Source organism: Leopardus geoffroyi, chromosome B2 (genome assembly GCF_018350155.1).
Source record: "Leopardus geoffroyi isolate Oge1 chromosome B2, O.geoffroyi_Oge1_pat1.0, whole genome shotgun sequence".
In the NCBI taxonomy this organism is placed as follows: Eukaryota; Metazoa; Chordata; class Mammalia; order Carnivora; family Felidae; genus Leopardus; species Leopardus geoffroyi.
In genome coordinates, this window is record NC_059332.1 from 21,232,408 (window position 1) to 21,249,978 (window position 17,571).

At 38.0% G+C, this 17,571-nt stretch overlaps 1 protein-coding gene across 11 annotated transcripts in view; it reads left to right on the forward strand.

Annotated features, from left to right (window-relative positions):
- CAGE1 (cancer antigen 1) overlaps positions 1–17,571 on the forward strand; it is a 62,274-nt gene that overhangs the window by 3,946 nt on the left and 40,757 nt on the right. For all 11 annotated transcript variants that reach the window (XM_045497466.1, XM_045497470.1, XM_045497472.1 and 8 more), the window contains exons 3-9: positions 1,802–1,889; positions 4,870–5,393; positions 8,163–9,218; positions 12,426–12,575; positions 14,451–14,561; positions 16,981–17,061; positions 17,290–17,397. In XM_045497466.1, the coding sequence (XP_045353422.1) occupies positions 1,802–1,889; positions 4,870–5,393; positions 8,163–9,218; positions 12,426–12,575; positions 14,451–14,561; positions 16,981–17,061; positions 17,290–17,397 (2,118 nt within the window). The remainder of the gene's footprint in view (positions 1–1,801; positions 1,890–4,869; positions 5,394–8,162; positions 9,219–12,425; positions 12,576–14,450; positions 14,562–16,980; positions 17,062–17,289; positions 17,398–17,571) is intronic.

Below are 17,571 nucleotides of genomic sequence, written 5' to 3' on the forward strand. Positions count from 1 at the left end.
ATTAGGAGAATAAAATACATTTATAGTACTATACTATATTTATAAGAAAGTCTGTGTAAGTGGACCCGGGAAGTTCAAACCCATGTTGTTGAGGGGTCAACTGTATATTCGGTGACATAGAAAAATGATCACATTGCTTCTCACTGGGTAGTGGGCTTTTGAGTGTTTTTTACTTTCTCTCTTTTTTCAAATGTTCAAGATTATTTTCATAATGATAACTTTTATCATATTTTCATTTATTTTTTTAAGTTTATTTACTTTGAGAGTGCATGTGTGTGCATGTGCATGCAAGTGGGGGAGGAGCAGAGAGAAAGAGGGGGAGAGAGAGAGAGAATCCCTAGCAGGCTCAGCACTGATGCAGGCTCCAACTCACAAACTGCCAGATCATGAGCTAAGCCAAAGTTAGAGGCTTAACCAACTGGACCACCCAGGTGGCCCCTTTCATATTTCATTTTAAAAGAAAATTTCATCATAGTATTACAGTGTTAGTCAAAGTCTAACATATTATATATATCAAATTGTAAAGAATGAATCTCCTAAATTATGTAAGAGGTTCTCTGTCTTGGAACTCACGGAATATTTTATTCTTTATAAAGAATTTATAAACCAAAGGAACAACAAGCATATTTTAAAGGCAGTATTATCATAGAAGGCTAGAGTTAGAGGTAATCTCTGAAATTCAACGAGTAGTGGAGTTCCAAGAAGTTTATGTAAATATAACATCAATACATGTGAATAGTACTATTTTTTTTAAAGGATATTCTTCTTGGGGCACCTGAGTGGCTCAGTCGGTTGAGCGTCCGACTTCAGCTCAGGTCACGATCTCACAGTCTGTGAGTTCAAGCCCTGCATCAGGCTCTGTGTTGACAGCTCGGAGCCTGGAGCCTGCTTCGGATTCTGTGTCTCCCTCTCTCTCTGCCCCTTCCCCGCTCATGCTCTGTCTCTCTCTGTCTCAAAAATAAGTAAAACCATTTAAAAAATAAATAAATAAATAAATAAATAAATAAATAAAAGATATTCTTCTTGATACGTTTAAAATCTAATTAGCAGGAATGGTCTAAATTAGCAAGAAGTCTAAAAAAATTTTTATAAAATATAACTCAGTTTTTATCATACTTTTTAGGTACCTTCAATAAGTGGAACAATGTTATAAAAAGCATGATTGAATAGAAGCTTGTAACCAGCTGACTTTAGTAGGAGATACAAATTTTTTAGAGCATCATTTGTCTTACATGCCTGGTACACTGTTCATAATGAAACCAATGTTTTCCTCAAACATTTAAAATATTACTTAACAAAACCTTTCCCTTAGATAACATTGAGATAACTTTGAGAATAAGTCTTACATGAATTTTTATAGATTTTTATCTATTGGAAATCAGATTTCACCTCATTACTGGAACCCACCCTGTATCTTCACTGTTAAAAGACTTGAATGACAACTACCCTAATAGATCTTTAGACCAGATTTAACAGACTCCAAAGGATTATCAGAGAGTTATACATTATTATATACTCATGTTTGTAGTACCACGATTTGACTTACAAAAAAAACTAAAATATTAAAATAGCAAGATACTTGCTTAACGTCATTTAATATCATGACTCCCTTAGCATGGTTTTACTTTTTAGTAAAGGAGCTCAGATATACAGTAGGGAAGGATACTGGAAAGGACATTCTACCCATGCAACAAAAAATACTAAGAGAAAAGTTACATAGCAATGTACATACACATTTAGAAGAAGCTTCTGATGTTTGTTTAAAGTATTAACACTAATGCCTTTTTTATTATTAATACAGAACGAAATAAAGAATGTAAAAAGGGAAGATGAGTCTAAACTCACACTTGCTGAAGAAATTTATAGCACACTAGATGACTGGTTAGGTGGTGAGTATCTCTTTGTTGGCAATACACAGAGAAACAAGATTTGTGTGTGTACGTGTCCTGTGATAACAGCAATAATAATAATAGCCATGTGCTAATATACACTTTATATGCATGATCACACTCCACAAACAATCCTATGAAATAGGTTTTTTTTTTTCTTTTTGAATAAGGGTTGTTTGTATCTACCCGGATGAGAAGCATGAGGCCCAGAGAGTAACATGAGAAGTACAAACCATTAGCAACACATTTGACTATCTTAAAATAAAAAATAATTTCTATATGACCAAATTATAACCAACAAAATTAAAAAAAAAAAAAAACAAGACACAGACTAAAAACACATGCAATGTATACATTGACGAGATTAGTATCCAAAATAAAGAACTCCGATAAGAAAAAGACCCCTAGAGCTTGATAGACAAACAGGCCAAGTGTACGTATTAGCTTGCTGGAGCTGCCATAACAAAACTCCACAGATCGGGTGACTTCAACTACGGAAATTTATTTTCTCACAGTTCTGGAGTCTGGAAGTCCAAGATCAAGGTGTCAGAAGAGTTGGTTTATCCTGAGGCCTCCCAGATGTCCTTTCTTCCTTATAAGAACACCAGTCATATTGTATTAGGGCCCCACTTTTATGACCTCATTTAACCTTAATTACCTCTTTATAGGTCCTATCTCCAAATCCAGTCACACTGTAAGATGCTGGGGGTTAAGCCTTCAGCATGTGATTTTTGGGGAGATTCAGTTGAGGCCATAACAGTATCTAACAGGCAGATCACAGAAAAGGAAACCTGCAAGACTATTCAAATGACCACAAAATACCATTTAATGCATACCAGTTTAATATGCGTTGGAGGGACATAGTAGAGCAAATAAACTTCTATGCTCTTGTTGGAAGTATAAATTGGTACAGCTACTTTGGAGGGTAATTTTGCAATGTCTAGTGAAGTTGAAGGTAACATTTTCTATAATCCAGTGATTCTACTTTGAGGTATGTATATCCAGAACCTAGACAAAAATTCTTAGTGTACAAGGAAACATGTATAAGGATGTTTACTTAAGGTTGTTTTAACAGCAAAATTAGAAACATATCTAACAAAAAGGGATTAAAGTGTAGTCCTTCAGTAAAATGAACCAAATCACAGATATTTACATGGCTAAGTCTGAAAAGCAAAATTTTAAGTGAAATAAAGACTTTCGTATGGATATAAATATATATATACGTTTTATGTCTAATATATATGTTACAAATGTAATTTGAGTCTATTTACATACAATTTTAAAGCACGGAAAATAGTACTGTACTGCATATCACCCAGGGTGCTGCATGACATTTTGAAATATTTAGGAAGCTGTGACACTGGACATCTGTTGGACTCCACAAACTACCAGCTTGAGATAGTTTACTATTTCAGTGTAAAACCATACTATTAACCCTTTCTATAAAGTATTATTTGCAAAGCTGGGTCTTTGAAGGTTGCTGTGATAAAAAGCAAGTATTGTACAAAAATCAATGTAGAATGGAAAGTGATGGTTGGCATTGTCCTATCTGGTTCCAAGATTTGAGACATGTGATACCCAGTAGTGCATCCAAGTAGTAAGTTCAATTGTATGAGAATAAAATGAAGCACTATATTTTTCTTTCAGTTTGTGTGTAATTTTCAAACATCTAAGTTGTTGAGACAAATACTGAAGTTGAGCTTCACTACTTAATAAATGGAACTGTTAGGTATTTTTTCCAATTCTTGGAAGTTGATATATATTATTTAAGGTACATAATTGAGTAATGAAAGCAGAAAAATATGGGTGGAAAGAATAAATACATACCAGCTTTCGTAGTTATCTCTCAAGAGGGGGAAAGGAGGGAATTTAGATAGAAGGAGGCATAATTAATTAGTTTTGTAACATTTTATTGCCTATTTGCTTCTGATTTTTATCTTTTTAATTTTTAAAATGTTTACTTATTTTGAGGGAGGGGGAGAAAGAGTGAGGGAATGCTGAGCATGAGTGGGGGAGGGGCAGAGAGAGAGAGGGAGAGAGAGAATCCCAAGCAGGCTCCGCAATGTCAGCCCAGAGCTCAACTTGGGGCTCAAACCCTAAGATAATGACCTGAGCCCAAACTAAGAGCTGGACGTTTAACCAACTGAACCACCCAGGCATCTCTACTTCTGATTTTTAAAAATTTCTTGGGGCACCTGGGTGGCTCAGTCGGTTAAGCATCCGACTTCAGCTCAGGTCATGATCTCGCAGTTTGAGAGTTCAAGCCCTTCACTGGGCTCTGTGCTGACAGCTCGGAGTCTGGAGCCTGCTTCAGATTCTGTGTCTCCTCCTCTGTCTTCCCTACTCATGCTCTGTCTCTCTCTGTCTCTCAATAATAAATAAACGTTAAAAAAAATTTTTTTAATGTCTTAAGTCTGGATAACTTGTCATGTTGACAAACACAGCATTTAGAAATAGTGTTCTAGAATCCCAGGTGCACTGCCTACCCAACCTGTGACATTAGGCAAGTAAGTGACTTAACATCTCTTATGTCTCAGTTTTGTTATCTGTAAAACAGGGATAATAACAGTGCCTGGCTCAGGGGATTGCTGTGAGATTAACCAAGTTTATGTGTGTTTGTTATTATACTGTTCATTGTGCTTTTGTATTCTTTGGACACATAATCAAAACATTTTAAAATTACAGTACAACAAAAGAATTTTGAAGATATCTTGGAATTTGTTGTAATGGCATTTGACCAGAATGATGTACAAACTTTTTTGGTAGCAGTCATTTGAGAACTTCTGGTCTCCATGTAAAAAGTAGTTTATTTTGTTTGCTAGCACAAAGCCATGCTGAAATACACTCAATAAAAAAATGTTGACATAAATATAATTTTAAAAAGACTCCCAACAGTTTATTTCATAAATGTAAATATAACTGTTAGCATATAAATGTATGGACAGCTAATTCTTATTTCCATCTTTCTCTTTCTAATGAGATTTCAACATTGGAAATGACTCACAGAATGTACTACCTCAACTAGTTGACCCCAGCATTTCTTCCTTCAGACAATTTGAACCCATTTGCAAGTTTCATCACACAGAAGCATTTAGTAATGAAATGATAACATTTCAAAATCTGAAAGAAGGCTTACCTTATACAGTACAACCCGAAATGCAAAATCATGTGTATTATTGTGCAAAAGACATTAATATAAAGGAAGATTCATTTAAGGAAGAAAATTCACTGGGAACTAGCACTTCTACAAATGAAGAGCAATTTGCTCATAAATGTGTCATACAACCTTCTAGAAGTCCACCTGTAGTCCACGGCAGTGGAGAGACAGTGAAATTCATGGAAATGTCACTGGCTAAAAGTGCTGCCATGGAATCTGCCCTCAAACCTAGTCAACCTCAGAGCTTCTGGTATGAGGAAAATGTACCCAGTGATGTTGACAAACCGTCTTACAAAGAGAACGGCTTTAACCAGCTTGATCTGAAAGCTAATTATGCAACAGAGAAGGTAAATTTTGGGGTGGTCACTATAGCTTGTGGAGTATTAAAATATGTGCTTTCAAAAAAAACCCCCAAAACTATGTATATAATTTTAGACTTTTCCAAGTACCACTAAATAATCTAATAATCAGCAAGAGGGACATTGCTTCTCTGGGGAAAATACCTTCTGAGATCTTAATCAATTTAGAAACAGATTTTTCTATTAAAATCATGTCCATATATGGAGATTAGCCCTACTGAATGGTCATGTCTTTGAGGACCAAGGCTCTGTCTTACTCATCCTTTTACGTGTCTTAGCATCTACATGGTGCCTTGGCTTTTATATTTGTGAATCAAATTGGCTGGAACTCAAGAGTTTACAGTAAGGAAAAGGTTGAGAAGAGGAAGAAGGATGGAGGTATTAAGTTATTTGACAGGAAAATCTTAAAATTTTTCTATCATGAGGGATTTCAGTTAACAAGTATAAAATGTTAGTTTTTCTACCAAAGTGAAAATACTAATTTGTCTCTTGACTTATTGATTCTGGGCATACATGTAGTATCCTAAGAACACTGAAGATGCCACTAGTATAAATTCTATGTGCTCTCTGAAAATTTTTTAAAAGTAATAGTTTTGAGACTTGGTATGGGCAAATATAATCCAAGAATAGTAAAAATAATACCTTTTTATTTTAAGTCTGATGAGAAAAGCTATGACTATTTTTCATTTCCAAGTATGAGCAGTTTTTTTTGTTCATTTATTTGGAAGCATTATTTAAAAGAGAACTTTATTTCCCTGTATTGATTCTGGAAAATGGCATTTAAAAAATCTGCTTAATTAGCATTTCTCAAGATTGCTCCTTCCTATTTCCACTGCATTTAGTCATTTATTCAGTCAATAAATACTTTCTGGAACCTATTCTGTGCTAGGCTCTCTGTTATGTGTTGATTATATAATGGTTTTAAAGAATGTGGTTTTTGTCCTCATGAAAGTAACACGTTAGTAGAGGAGACTCACATTAAAGAATCACACAAATAAATGTAAACTTTCAACTATAATAAGGCTCTGAGTGGTTACATATAAAGTGTATGTAAAGTGTAGATAACGTGCTATAGTATTACATATAAACTGTAAGCTGCAAGGATGGTAAGAGCTGTGAATAAAATGACAGGAGTCTTACTGTCCTAGTCAGCGAGTTTAGGGGAGGCTTCCAGAAGTAGTGGTCATTGAGCTGAGCTCTGAAGGATGAGTTAGGAGTTAAGGAACTGTGGGTGGGAGAGCATTCCATGCAGAAGTAACATGTGGAAAACCCTGTGGCTTCAGGGAACATGGCACCCACTAGGACCTGACAGAAGCCTGGATTGAAGGAGGCATGTAGTAGATGAGGACGAAAGGTAGCCTTAGGCAGCAAGACCAGATAGCAGAACCTGTAGGCCTCTGTAGGGATAGTTGTTTTTATCCCAGAATGATAGTAAACCATTAAAAGAGAGGTCCAGTGACACCTGAGTGGCTCAGTCAGTTAAGCTTCCGACTTCAGCTCAGGTCATTATCTGGCAGGTTCATGAGTTCGAGCCCTGCATAGGGCTCAGTGCTGACAGCTCAGAACCTAGAGCCTACTTCAAATTCTGTTGTCTCCCTCTCTCTCTGCCCCTCCCGGGCTCACACTCTCTCTCTCTCTCTGTCTCTCTCAAAAATGAATAAACATTAAAAAAAAAATACAGGGGTCCAATATCTCTAAGTTCTAGGAAGTTATACAGCCCACCCTTGCAAATATCTTTTACAGGATTTTTAATGTCATATTCATTTCAGTTTTTTCTTACTACAACTTATTGTCCTTTGAAAAAGCCCCTAAAACCTGTGTTGTGGGCAGAAAGTCAATGGCAAAACATGTTCGTCTGACATTCTTACATTCACAGGAGTCATAGCAATGAGATAATGGTTTAGCAGGCAATAAAAGTAGTTTTCATTCAGGGGAGCCTGGGTGGCTTAGTCGGTTAAGCACCCAGTTCTTGATTTCAGCTCAGGTCATGATCTCACGGTTGTGGGATCGAGCCCTGCATTGAGCCCTGCATTGATCGAGGCACTGAGCCTCATGTCTGCTTAGGATTTTCTCTTTCCCTCTCTGCTCCCCCTCCCCCATGTGTCTGTTCCCTCTCTCAAAAATAAATAACAGAATTTTTTATTTTTTATTTTTTAATGTTTGTTTTTGAGAGAGACAAAGTGTGAGTAGGCAAGGAGCAGACAGAGAAAGGGAGATACAGAATCCAAAGCAGGCTCTAGGCTCTGAACTGTCAGCACAGAGCCCGATGTGGGGCTTGAACTCACAAACTGTGAGATCATGACCTGAGCTGAAGCCAGTCATTTAACCGACTGAGCCACCCAGGCACCCCAAATAAATAAATAAACATTAAAAGAAAGAGGTAGTCTTCATTCAGAAGAGGCCTCACAGACTGTAGGGTAATTGATAAATTTGTTTTAATTCATTTGAAGTCGAAGTACATGTGTTCAGGAAATTTCGCACCATAGAAAGTGGTCAGAGTATCAAAGCTGAGTTTTTCTTTTGTAAAAGTAAATATGATACCTATCATATACCTACTCTTTGTGCTCTGCTATCGGTGCTATATATATACTTAGCAGTTAATACCTAAGTATGTTTGTTAAATAGGTATTATTGGAAGTGGATATTATCATTGTTAGAGCTGAGAAAACCAAACTAGGGACCTAGGACTTAAGGCCAGCTCTGATTTCAAAATTTATGATCTTTATACTCTTTTTCACTTATTTTATTTACTATAAGATTTCAGTGTCTTCGAAAGGAATCCAGAGTTTCGGGGATATTCCTGAGATGCCAGTCAGTCACCAAAAGGAAGTCACAGTGGAGGACATGGACAGACCAGGGACTGTCTCATATTGGTCTCCTGCAGTCATTTCTTGGAGTAGTGGAGCATCTCAGGAGGACAGCAAGGCACCTGACATGGAGCAGAGTTTGGAGAGCTTACAACCTCTGGAAGAGGACATGGCTTTAAATGAAGTCTTACGGAAATTAAAACATACTAACAAAAGGCAGCAAACTCTGATCCAAGACCTGCAGTGTAGTAACAAGTATTTAGAGAAGAAGGTCGAAGAGCTCCAGAGGCAGACTACCAAGCAGCAGGTGTTCGTTGACATAAATAAGCTAAAGGCAAAGATGGAAGAACTAATTGAAGACAAATACAGAGTGATGCTAGAGAAGAATGATACCGAGAAGACACTGCAGAACTTGCACGAGGTTTTGACTAACACCCAAAAACATCTCCAGGAATCTAGGAATGAAAAGGAAACCTTACAGCTCGAGCTTAAGAAGGTCAAGGGCAATTATGTTCACCTACAGGAAAGGTACATGACTGAAATGCAACAGAAAGATAAAACTGTAACTCAGTGCATGGAGATGAACAGAACCTTAAGTAAGAAAGAAGAAGAGGTAGAGAGGCTGAAGCGGCTCAAGGGAGAATTGGAAAAGGCCACCACTTCTGCTTTGGACTTGTTGAAAAGGGAAAAGAAGACCCGAGAGCACGAGTTCCTGTCTTTATGGGAGGAATTTCAGAAACATGAAAAGAAGAACCTGGAAGAACGACAGAAACTGAAATCAAGACTGGAGAAACTGCTCACTCAAGTTAATGATTTACAGTTCATATCTGAGAACGAGAAGGAGAAGAATGCCAAACTGAAGCAGCAGGTCAGCTCAGTAAAACAAGAAAATGTGAGGCTACAGAAGCAGATTGCAGGGAGCGAGGAGCAAAATTATGCCCCTCGGTTTGAGACAGCTCATTTAAAGGAGGACTCTGGGGAGGCAGTGGAGGCAGATACCACAAAGGTATTGTCACAAATTCAGAATCTCTAACGCAGAATTTCAGGAGTTTCTAACAGTCTGCTCATGCATATTTAGATGCAGCACTTTGTCAGCAGAAAGAATTATTAACAACGACAAAAAAAGGGAGAGTGGAAAAGGTACCACAGATTTGGAGAAGCTTCTCCGGTCCTTGGGTACTCACATTAAAGACAGCTACTTCTTGGATACTCACCTAAAGAGGCTATTTCTGGCCTCTTGTGACTATTTTGGTAGAGATGAAAATTAACATGGGAATTTTCTGGGTACCTATGACCAATCATCTGAAGTATCCTTTGAGAAAGGGTTTTCTACGTGGGGATCTCTATGTTTTCATGTCACTTCTGCCTATTCAATGATAAAACTAAATAACGCAATTACGTATTTGGTTTACAAAGTAAAACAAAACTATATTATATCACATTAATTTTATGAAAGTATACACTTTTTGATTGAGGTGTAATTGACCCATAACATCAGTTTCCAGTTTACAACATAATTCGTTATTTGTACGTGTTGCAAAGAGATCACCACAATAAATCTAGTTAACATCTGTTAAAAATAACATGAAAGCCTCATAACAGTACATTTGGAGAGGCTGTAATTTTGTATTCTATGCAGTTCAAATGACTTGGTAGACAAGAACCTGGAAGCATGTCCTGGAAGTGATCATTTTCATAAGCCAGAGCACGTCTATTTCAGTTTTGAAGGCTTGTCTTGAGATGTTTATAGTATAGGGGCACCTGCATGGCTTAGTTGGTTAAACATCCAACTCTTGATTTTGGCTCAGGTAGGATCTCACGGTTGGCAAGATAAAGCCCCAAGTTGGGCTCTACACTGACAGCACGGAACCTGCTTGGGATTCTCTCTCTCTCTGCCCCTCCCATGTGCATTCTCTCTCTCTCAAAATTAATAAACTTAAAAATATTATTTATAGTACAGCCTTATTAATTCTGACTATTTAGAAAGAAGGCTAATCTGGGGGCACCTGGGTGGTTCACTTGGTTAAGCGTCTGACTTCAGCTCAGGTCATGATCTCACAGTTCGTGGGTTTGAGCCCTGCATCGGGTTCTGTGCTGACAGCTTGGAGCCTGGAGCCTGCTTTGGATTCTCTGTCTCCCTCTGCCCCTCCCCTGCTTCTGTTCTCTCTCTCTCAAAAATAAACATTAAAAACTTTTTTAGAAGAAGGCTAATTTTTTTAATGATTCTTAGGAAAATATTGTCTTATACTTAAAAAATTCTCTCTGTGATCTTTTCTCCAGAAAGAAGTTAGGATTTTCTATGCCAGTGGTTCTCAAGCTTTAGCATTCATCAGCATTAGGTGTGAAAATGCAGATTGCTGGGGCCCACCTCAGCATTTCTGATTCAGTAGGTGTGCAGGGAGGAGGGTGGTGCTGAGAATGTGCATTTCTAAGAAGATCCCAAGTCTCACCCATGGCTGCTGGTCCCAGGGTCACACTTTGAGAACCACTAACCTAAGCAGAGATGACCTTAAGTTTAGCTGCTAACCAAATCATGACAAATTTTGAATTGGTAAACTCTGAATAAGTTAGTACAACTGTACAGAGGTTTATCACAGTATATATTTTTTTTCTTGAATTTTCTTTAAAAAAAAAAAAAGTAGTGGTGCCTGGGTGGCTCATTCGGTTAAGGGTCTGACTTTGGCTCAGGTCATGATCTTGCAGTTTGTGAGTTCCAGCCCCACATTGAGCTCACTGCTGTCAGCCTGTTAGCCCAGAGATCATCTGCCCCTCCTCTGCTCATGCTCTCCCCCAAATAAATATTTTTTTTAAAAAAGGAAAGTTCTTTGTTTTATCTTGACTAATCAATTTCTTTAATATTCCTAAGTCATCCTTACTCTGCTTTTAGTTTTGCTTTTCATGAACTCTAGGTCTGTTTTCTCAAAAGTGTGGTCTGGGAATGTCCATGAGATCAAAAGTATTTTCATAGTAATAGGAAGATGTTATGCCCTTGCCAGTCTCATTTTTTTCACAAGTGCTCCCAGTGGCATTTTCTAGAAACTGTTGATCATTGCTTTTATGGCTGCTCAATATGTGAAGCAGATGTAAGAATCATGCTGTCTTCTATGAAGTCAGCATTATAGATACTTACAAAAATGTAAAAGATGCCACTCTTTCCACTAATTGTTTCCTTTGGAAAATGTGGTAATTTCATATTAAAATTGTTATTTATGTTGACACAAAGGATTTACTGTTATTTGAATAGTAAAAATTTTTCTTTTATTTTTTTAATGTTTATTTTTGAGAAGGAGAGAGAGAGAGAGAGAGAGAGAACATGCACACAGAGAGTGGGGGAGGGGCAGAGAGGGGGGACACAGAATCCAAAGCAGGCTCCGGGCTCTGAGCTGTCAGCCTAGAGCCTGACATGGGGCTCAAACTCATGAACTGTGAGATCATGACTTGAGCCAAAGTCGGATGCTCAACCAACTGAACCACCCAGGTGACCCAGTAAACATAATTTTTAAATGTTCTTAGTCATAATTTCTTTTTTTTTAAAGTTTATTATTTTGAGAGAAAGCATGTGCATACACACGCACCAGTGGGGGAGAGGCAGAGAGAGAAAGGAGAGGGAAAGAATCCCAAAAAGGCTCTGCACTGTCAGTGTGGAGTCCAACATGGGGCTCGATCCCACCAACCTGAGCCAAAGTCTGGAGTGGGACGCTTAATCAACTGAGCCACCCAGGCACCCCCTCAGTCATAATTTCTAATACAAAAAATATTGATAGATATAACCCATATAAACAAAAGGCTTTAGGGATTCTTATTAATTTTTGAGTCTATAAAGGGGTCCTGAGAATCAGAAGTTTGAGAACCACAGCTCATAATTTTGTTTTTTTTAAATATTAACATTTATCTCCAATTTAGTTTGTTTTTAATTTTAGAAAGAGAGCATGAGCAAGTGGGGAAGAGGGACAGAGGGAAAGAAAGACTCTTAACCGGACACAGGGCTCGATCCCACAACCCTGGGATTATGACCTGAGCCGAAATTAAGGGTCAGACACTCAACCAGCTGAGCCACTCAGGTGTCCCACTATCTCTTCAAATTTAAATTTGAGTGCCACGTTGTTAGGGCTGCTCAAAGTTTTAAAGAGTGGTATTTAATTCAGAATTCTACTTAAAGAGCAATCCGGACTCTCTGTCTTTATTGTAACACCTCTGAATTGTGTACACATAGGATGCAAAGATGATACATTCTAATTTGTTCCTGAATTGCTCACCTTGTGAAGAAGAAAGCCTGAATCCCCCAGATGTGAAAAGAACCTCTCAGCTGGTCTCCAGACTTCACAGTCTTCTGGCTCTGGTCATAGGACTTCTCACATGTCAGGTAATTTAAAAAATTCATATATTTTATTGGGGAAGGAAGAAATATAGAAGTTGGACTAAACCAAAGAAGCAGTATAAAGCGTTGGAGTTAAGTCATGGGAGAAAAAAATGGAAGACAAAATTCAGACCTCCTCCTGCTTCTTTTTATCTTTCTTTAACACCTAATTCCCACAAGTAAAATAATATAATCAGATACAAGATAAAGGCACCAGAGAAAACCTTTTATTCGGTACTTCTTACATGTCATGGAAACTCTATCGGAGTGATAGTCTTGTTCTCTGGTTCAGTTGGTTCCTAGTGATTAGTGAGTGTTCCCATCATGGAGCTGTTTGCCCAGTGTAAAATTTAGCTTTTGGGCAGGGGGAGAGCAGTGGGGAGTTGTATACACAGTGGAATGAAGAATGAAATTAGTGTAGGTGAGTTTAAATTCTGACTTCACCACTTTCTGGCTCTGTGACTTGGCCCAAGTGACTTTGCCTTTCTCAGCCTCAGTTTCTGCATTGTAAGTAGGGGAAATGATACTTTCCCCTGCCCTGGGAGGTTACAAGCACTACATTTAATGAGAGATGAGAGTACAGAGCATGACATTTGATAGCTTCTCAAATGAGCTAGCTGTCTTTCTTCCTCTTCATTATTGTCCATTTCTTTGATCTTGGGTGTAGTCATCAGAGCCCAAATTGGGGGGCATGGTCTGTGATGTTCCTGATCCAACACAACCCTTATTTCTATTGTGTTTTAGCTAAAGTTTGTTGAATGCTAGCATTTATTTAATGCTAGACACTGAGCTGAGCATTTTATGCAGAGATCACAAAGTGGCAGCATGCAGACTATATCCACCTAACATTTTGTTTTTATATATGTGACTCTGAATGTGGCACAGACTCTCCTTAGCTGCAAACTTTTCCAGCCTACTTTGTTCCTTCAAACATTTGCTTACTTACTGTAAGGCTTGGCTTTCCACCATGTCATTGGAGGCTGCTTCTCCACCACACCTCCCCATGAGGAGTGTGCCCTCATCCCTCTTGTTGGTGGATGTCATCCCACACCAAATATTATCTGTTTGCTTATTCTGTGTCTCCCACCCCCACCAGAGTGGAAGGCTTCAACATCAGAAACGTGGTATGTTGTATGCCCCGTATCTAATTCTGATGAAGCCCTTAATCAGCACTCAACAAATATTTGTTGACTTTCCAACCTGTCCTTGGAGGCATTTAAATTTACTGTCCCTGCCTTTCATGGGTTATCTCATCCAATCCTTATGTCAGTCTTTATATTCTCAGGCTTAAAAAAAAATGGAAACAAAACATGGAAAAACAAACTGGGACTTAGAACTGTAAGGTGTCTTGTCCAAAGTCTCACATAGGGTTAAGCGACAGAACTCAGATACAAACTCAGGCAGTCTGACTCATGCACACAGTTTTGGCCCTGAGGTTATACATACAAATACCTTCATTCTAGGCACCTAGAACTTCAGTATTGTTGGGGATGTCTGATTACTCTGCTGTTAGATATAGCAATTTGGCTGAAATTTGGATTTGTAAACTGACCGGGCTAGGCTAACAGGAGATGTTCACCTTATTATAGGTGAGTATTAACTTCCCAGAGATTATACCAATCTGTCCCAATAACCACTTACATACAAGTGTGAATCTATAAGAATTCTTTCTTATAACCCTTTATTAGGTGTCTTATGGATGAGTAATTGAGTTCAATATTATTTTATCTCTTTTGGTTTGGTCAGGTATTATGGAATTGTGTGTGTGTGTGTGTGTGTGTGTGTGTGTGTGTGTGTGTGTGTTTGTGTGTGTGTTTTCTGTCCTTCTTTTAGCTTTAATGAAAACTTTTTAATATAGCTTCTCAAACTATTACCCTTTAGGACATTACCACTACTGATGCTGAATATTTCAAAGATTGTGAGAAAATTAGTGATATAATGCTACAAAAACTGAAGCACTTCCATCTTAAAAAGAAAAATTTAGATAAAAAGGTACTGTATTTATTCTTTATTCTAAAACCTGTATCATTTTTGGTGAAAATAATAGTCAAAGAGAAAGGTAACATAAAACTCTTCAAATTTTGATTTTTTTAAAAAGAATCATTTTGGAGGACCAGATTAGTTTTACTATGGCCCTAACTAAGGAGATACATTGTTCAACATTTGGCTTGTTTTATAACTTAAGTTTGTATTACAAAATATTATTCATCTACCAAAAAAAGGTATGATTATTTTTTCCACTTTTGCATGGCACTACTGATTCTTTTTTTTTTTTTTTAATGTTTATTTTTGAGACAGAGAGAGAATGAGCACAAGCCAGGGAGGGGCAGAGAAAGGGAGAGAGATACAGAATCTGAAGCAGGTTCCAGGCTCTGAGCTGTCAGCACAGAGCCCTATGTGAGGCTCAGACTCACAAACCACGCGATTGTGACCTGAGCCGAAGTCAGATACTTAACCGACTGGGCCACTCAGGTGTCCCAGCACTACAGATTCCTGAAGAACAGTGTATTTTGATATCCCGATAGTGGTTTCAAACTTTATCACTTGGAATAATGGATACATTGAAAACCAGTCATTTTATTTTTCAAGTGGCACAAGCATAAGGGAAGAGATTCCTGGAATTTCTTCAATTATTCTTTTCTTGGTATAGTGGTACAGCGATGGAGGGACAGATTAAGAGAGTAAGTGAAATGGGGAAGGTAATACCAGGATGTTAACTTCTGCCAGTTTTCATATGAGAAGAAAACAGAAGTGACAAGTTTATCAGCTAACGGAATAAAAATGTACTCAAGTATGGGATCTTGGATTGTAGTAACAAACTCAGTCCTATATTACCAGGAAATTACTTCTCTGAACTGGTGTGGGTAGAAATTTATGCAGGTATTCTGGGGAGTCTCTTTGTCTTCTAGTTAACCTGTAGAGAAAAGGATCAAGGAATAACAGATATGCAGAGAAACAGATACATCCTCCATTTTTTAAGCCATCCTTCAAAAATAGGCCCCATTGATGGGGCACCTGGGCGGCTCCGTTGGGTAAGTGTCTGACTTCGGCTCAGGTCATGATCTCACGGTTTGTGAGCTCAAACCCCGCGTCGGGCTCTGTGCTGACAGCTCAGAGCCTACAGCCTGCTTTGGATTCTGTGTCTCTCTCTCTCTCTGCCCCTTCCCCACTTGTGCTCTGTCTCTCTTTTTCTCTCAAAAATAAATAAATAAATAAATAAATAAATAAATAAATAAATGTAAAAAAAAATTAAAAATAGGCCCCATTGAGGGTTGGAGCAGGATGTTACAAAAATACAATGTCAGATGTTTGTGTTCTTTTGGTAAATTTACTGAAATATTGGCAGGTGAAATGATGTGGTGTCTGTGATTTGACTTAGTGAAGGGGAGGATTGGAGTGGGGAAGACATGGTTGGGGATATAAATGATACAAGATTGGCTGCTAACCGTCAATAGTCGAAGTTGGGTGATAATTAAATGAAGGTTCGTTCAAGTTTTTTCTCTATTTATATTGGAAATTGCTCATAATAATAATTCTGTGCTTCATAGTTTACCTCACTGATTTTTACAGAAGTTTGAATTTTGAAGATTAAGATTTATTGTTATTATACTGAAGGAACAAATTAACAAATAAGAAATGATTATAAATTACACCTAGGAAAAATTGGTAGTTTCTTTTTTTCCTCTAAAGAATTCTGATAGCCTGGTTGTAAAAACAACTGAATATTGGCATAAGCTCCCAGAGATTCCCAAGCCCACCCTCAGGTTCATTGATTGGTAGGACCCATGGGACTCTGCATAGAGTCATACTCGAGGCTCTGTTTCACAGTGAGGGGATACAGAGCAAAGTCAGCGCCTGGAAAAGGTGCTCGGGGCAAAGTCTAGAGGAAAACAGATTCAAGCTGCCAAGAGTTCCTTCTCAGTGGAGTCACACAAAATGCACTTCATTTTCCCAGCAATGAGCTGTGGCAATATATGTGAAGTTTTTACCAGGGAAGCTCATTAGAGACCCAGCACGCAGGATTTTTATTGGGGGCTGCTCACATAAGCACCTCTGACTAGCACATACTAAAATTCCAGACCGTCCAGAAGGAAAGAGGTGTTCAGTAAACACTATATCTTTGTACAGATAGATGAGGCACAATGAGCTGTTCATGTTACGGAACAATGGAAATCCTCCCGCAATCCAAGTTTCCAGTCCCCGAGGGAGCAATCTGACTAGCAGGCCTTTCTAAGGAGAGCAGTCTCAGATCTGCTGTGTGATCGCTTTTCTGTACATGAGCTGTAAAAACAGTAGATCTTTGGAGACCAGGGATTAGATGGTGCATGATTTGATGATTTTATTATAAATGTTATAGAATGTAGTTTTATTTTGTCTTCTTTTCTGAAATGTAAAATGCTTTTCTTCTTAGCTACGGAAACATAAAGACAGAATCACAGCTTTTAAAGAGTTGATTACTAATGAAAAAGCATTTCAAGATCGAGTTACTGGGGTGAGTGTAATATTTACTGTGCACTGTCCTTAACATACAAAAATACAATTTCAGATATTTATGTTCTTCTGGGAAATGTGTTGAAATCCTCCCAGCTGTATGTTCTATACATCTATGATTCTAGCCATTGAAGATCTCTTTGATTGTTAAACTTATAAAGTATTTATGGTCAAATTTTCCAAGGAATGTGGAAGTGTTGGAAGTGAGCACAAATGTATGTAATCTCAGGTTACAGGCTTTGATTCAGATGAAACCAAGAATGTTGGAGATGTACCTACCTTACTGGGAGCCAAACGGAATAAGTACCACAGTCTGAATGAAGAGCTTGATTGCTTGGTAAGAAAGATCTTTTGTTGGTTTGCTATCCTTTTTATCCATAGCACCGTTTGATGGACAAGTTTAAGAAACTATCAACCTTCGGGGCGCCTGAGTGGTTGGCTTTGTTGGTTAAGTGTCCAACATCTGCTCAGGTCATGATCTCACCGTTCATGAGTTCAAGCCCTGCATAGG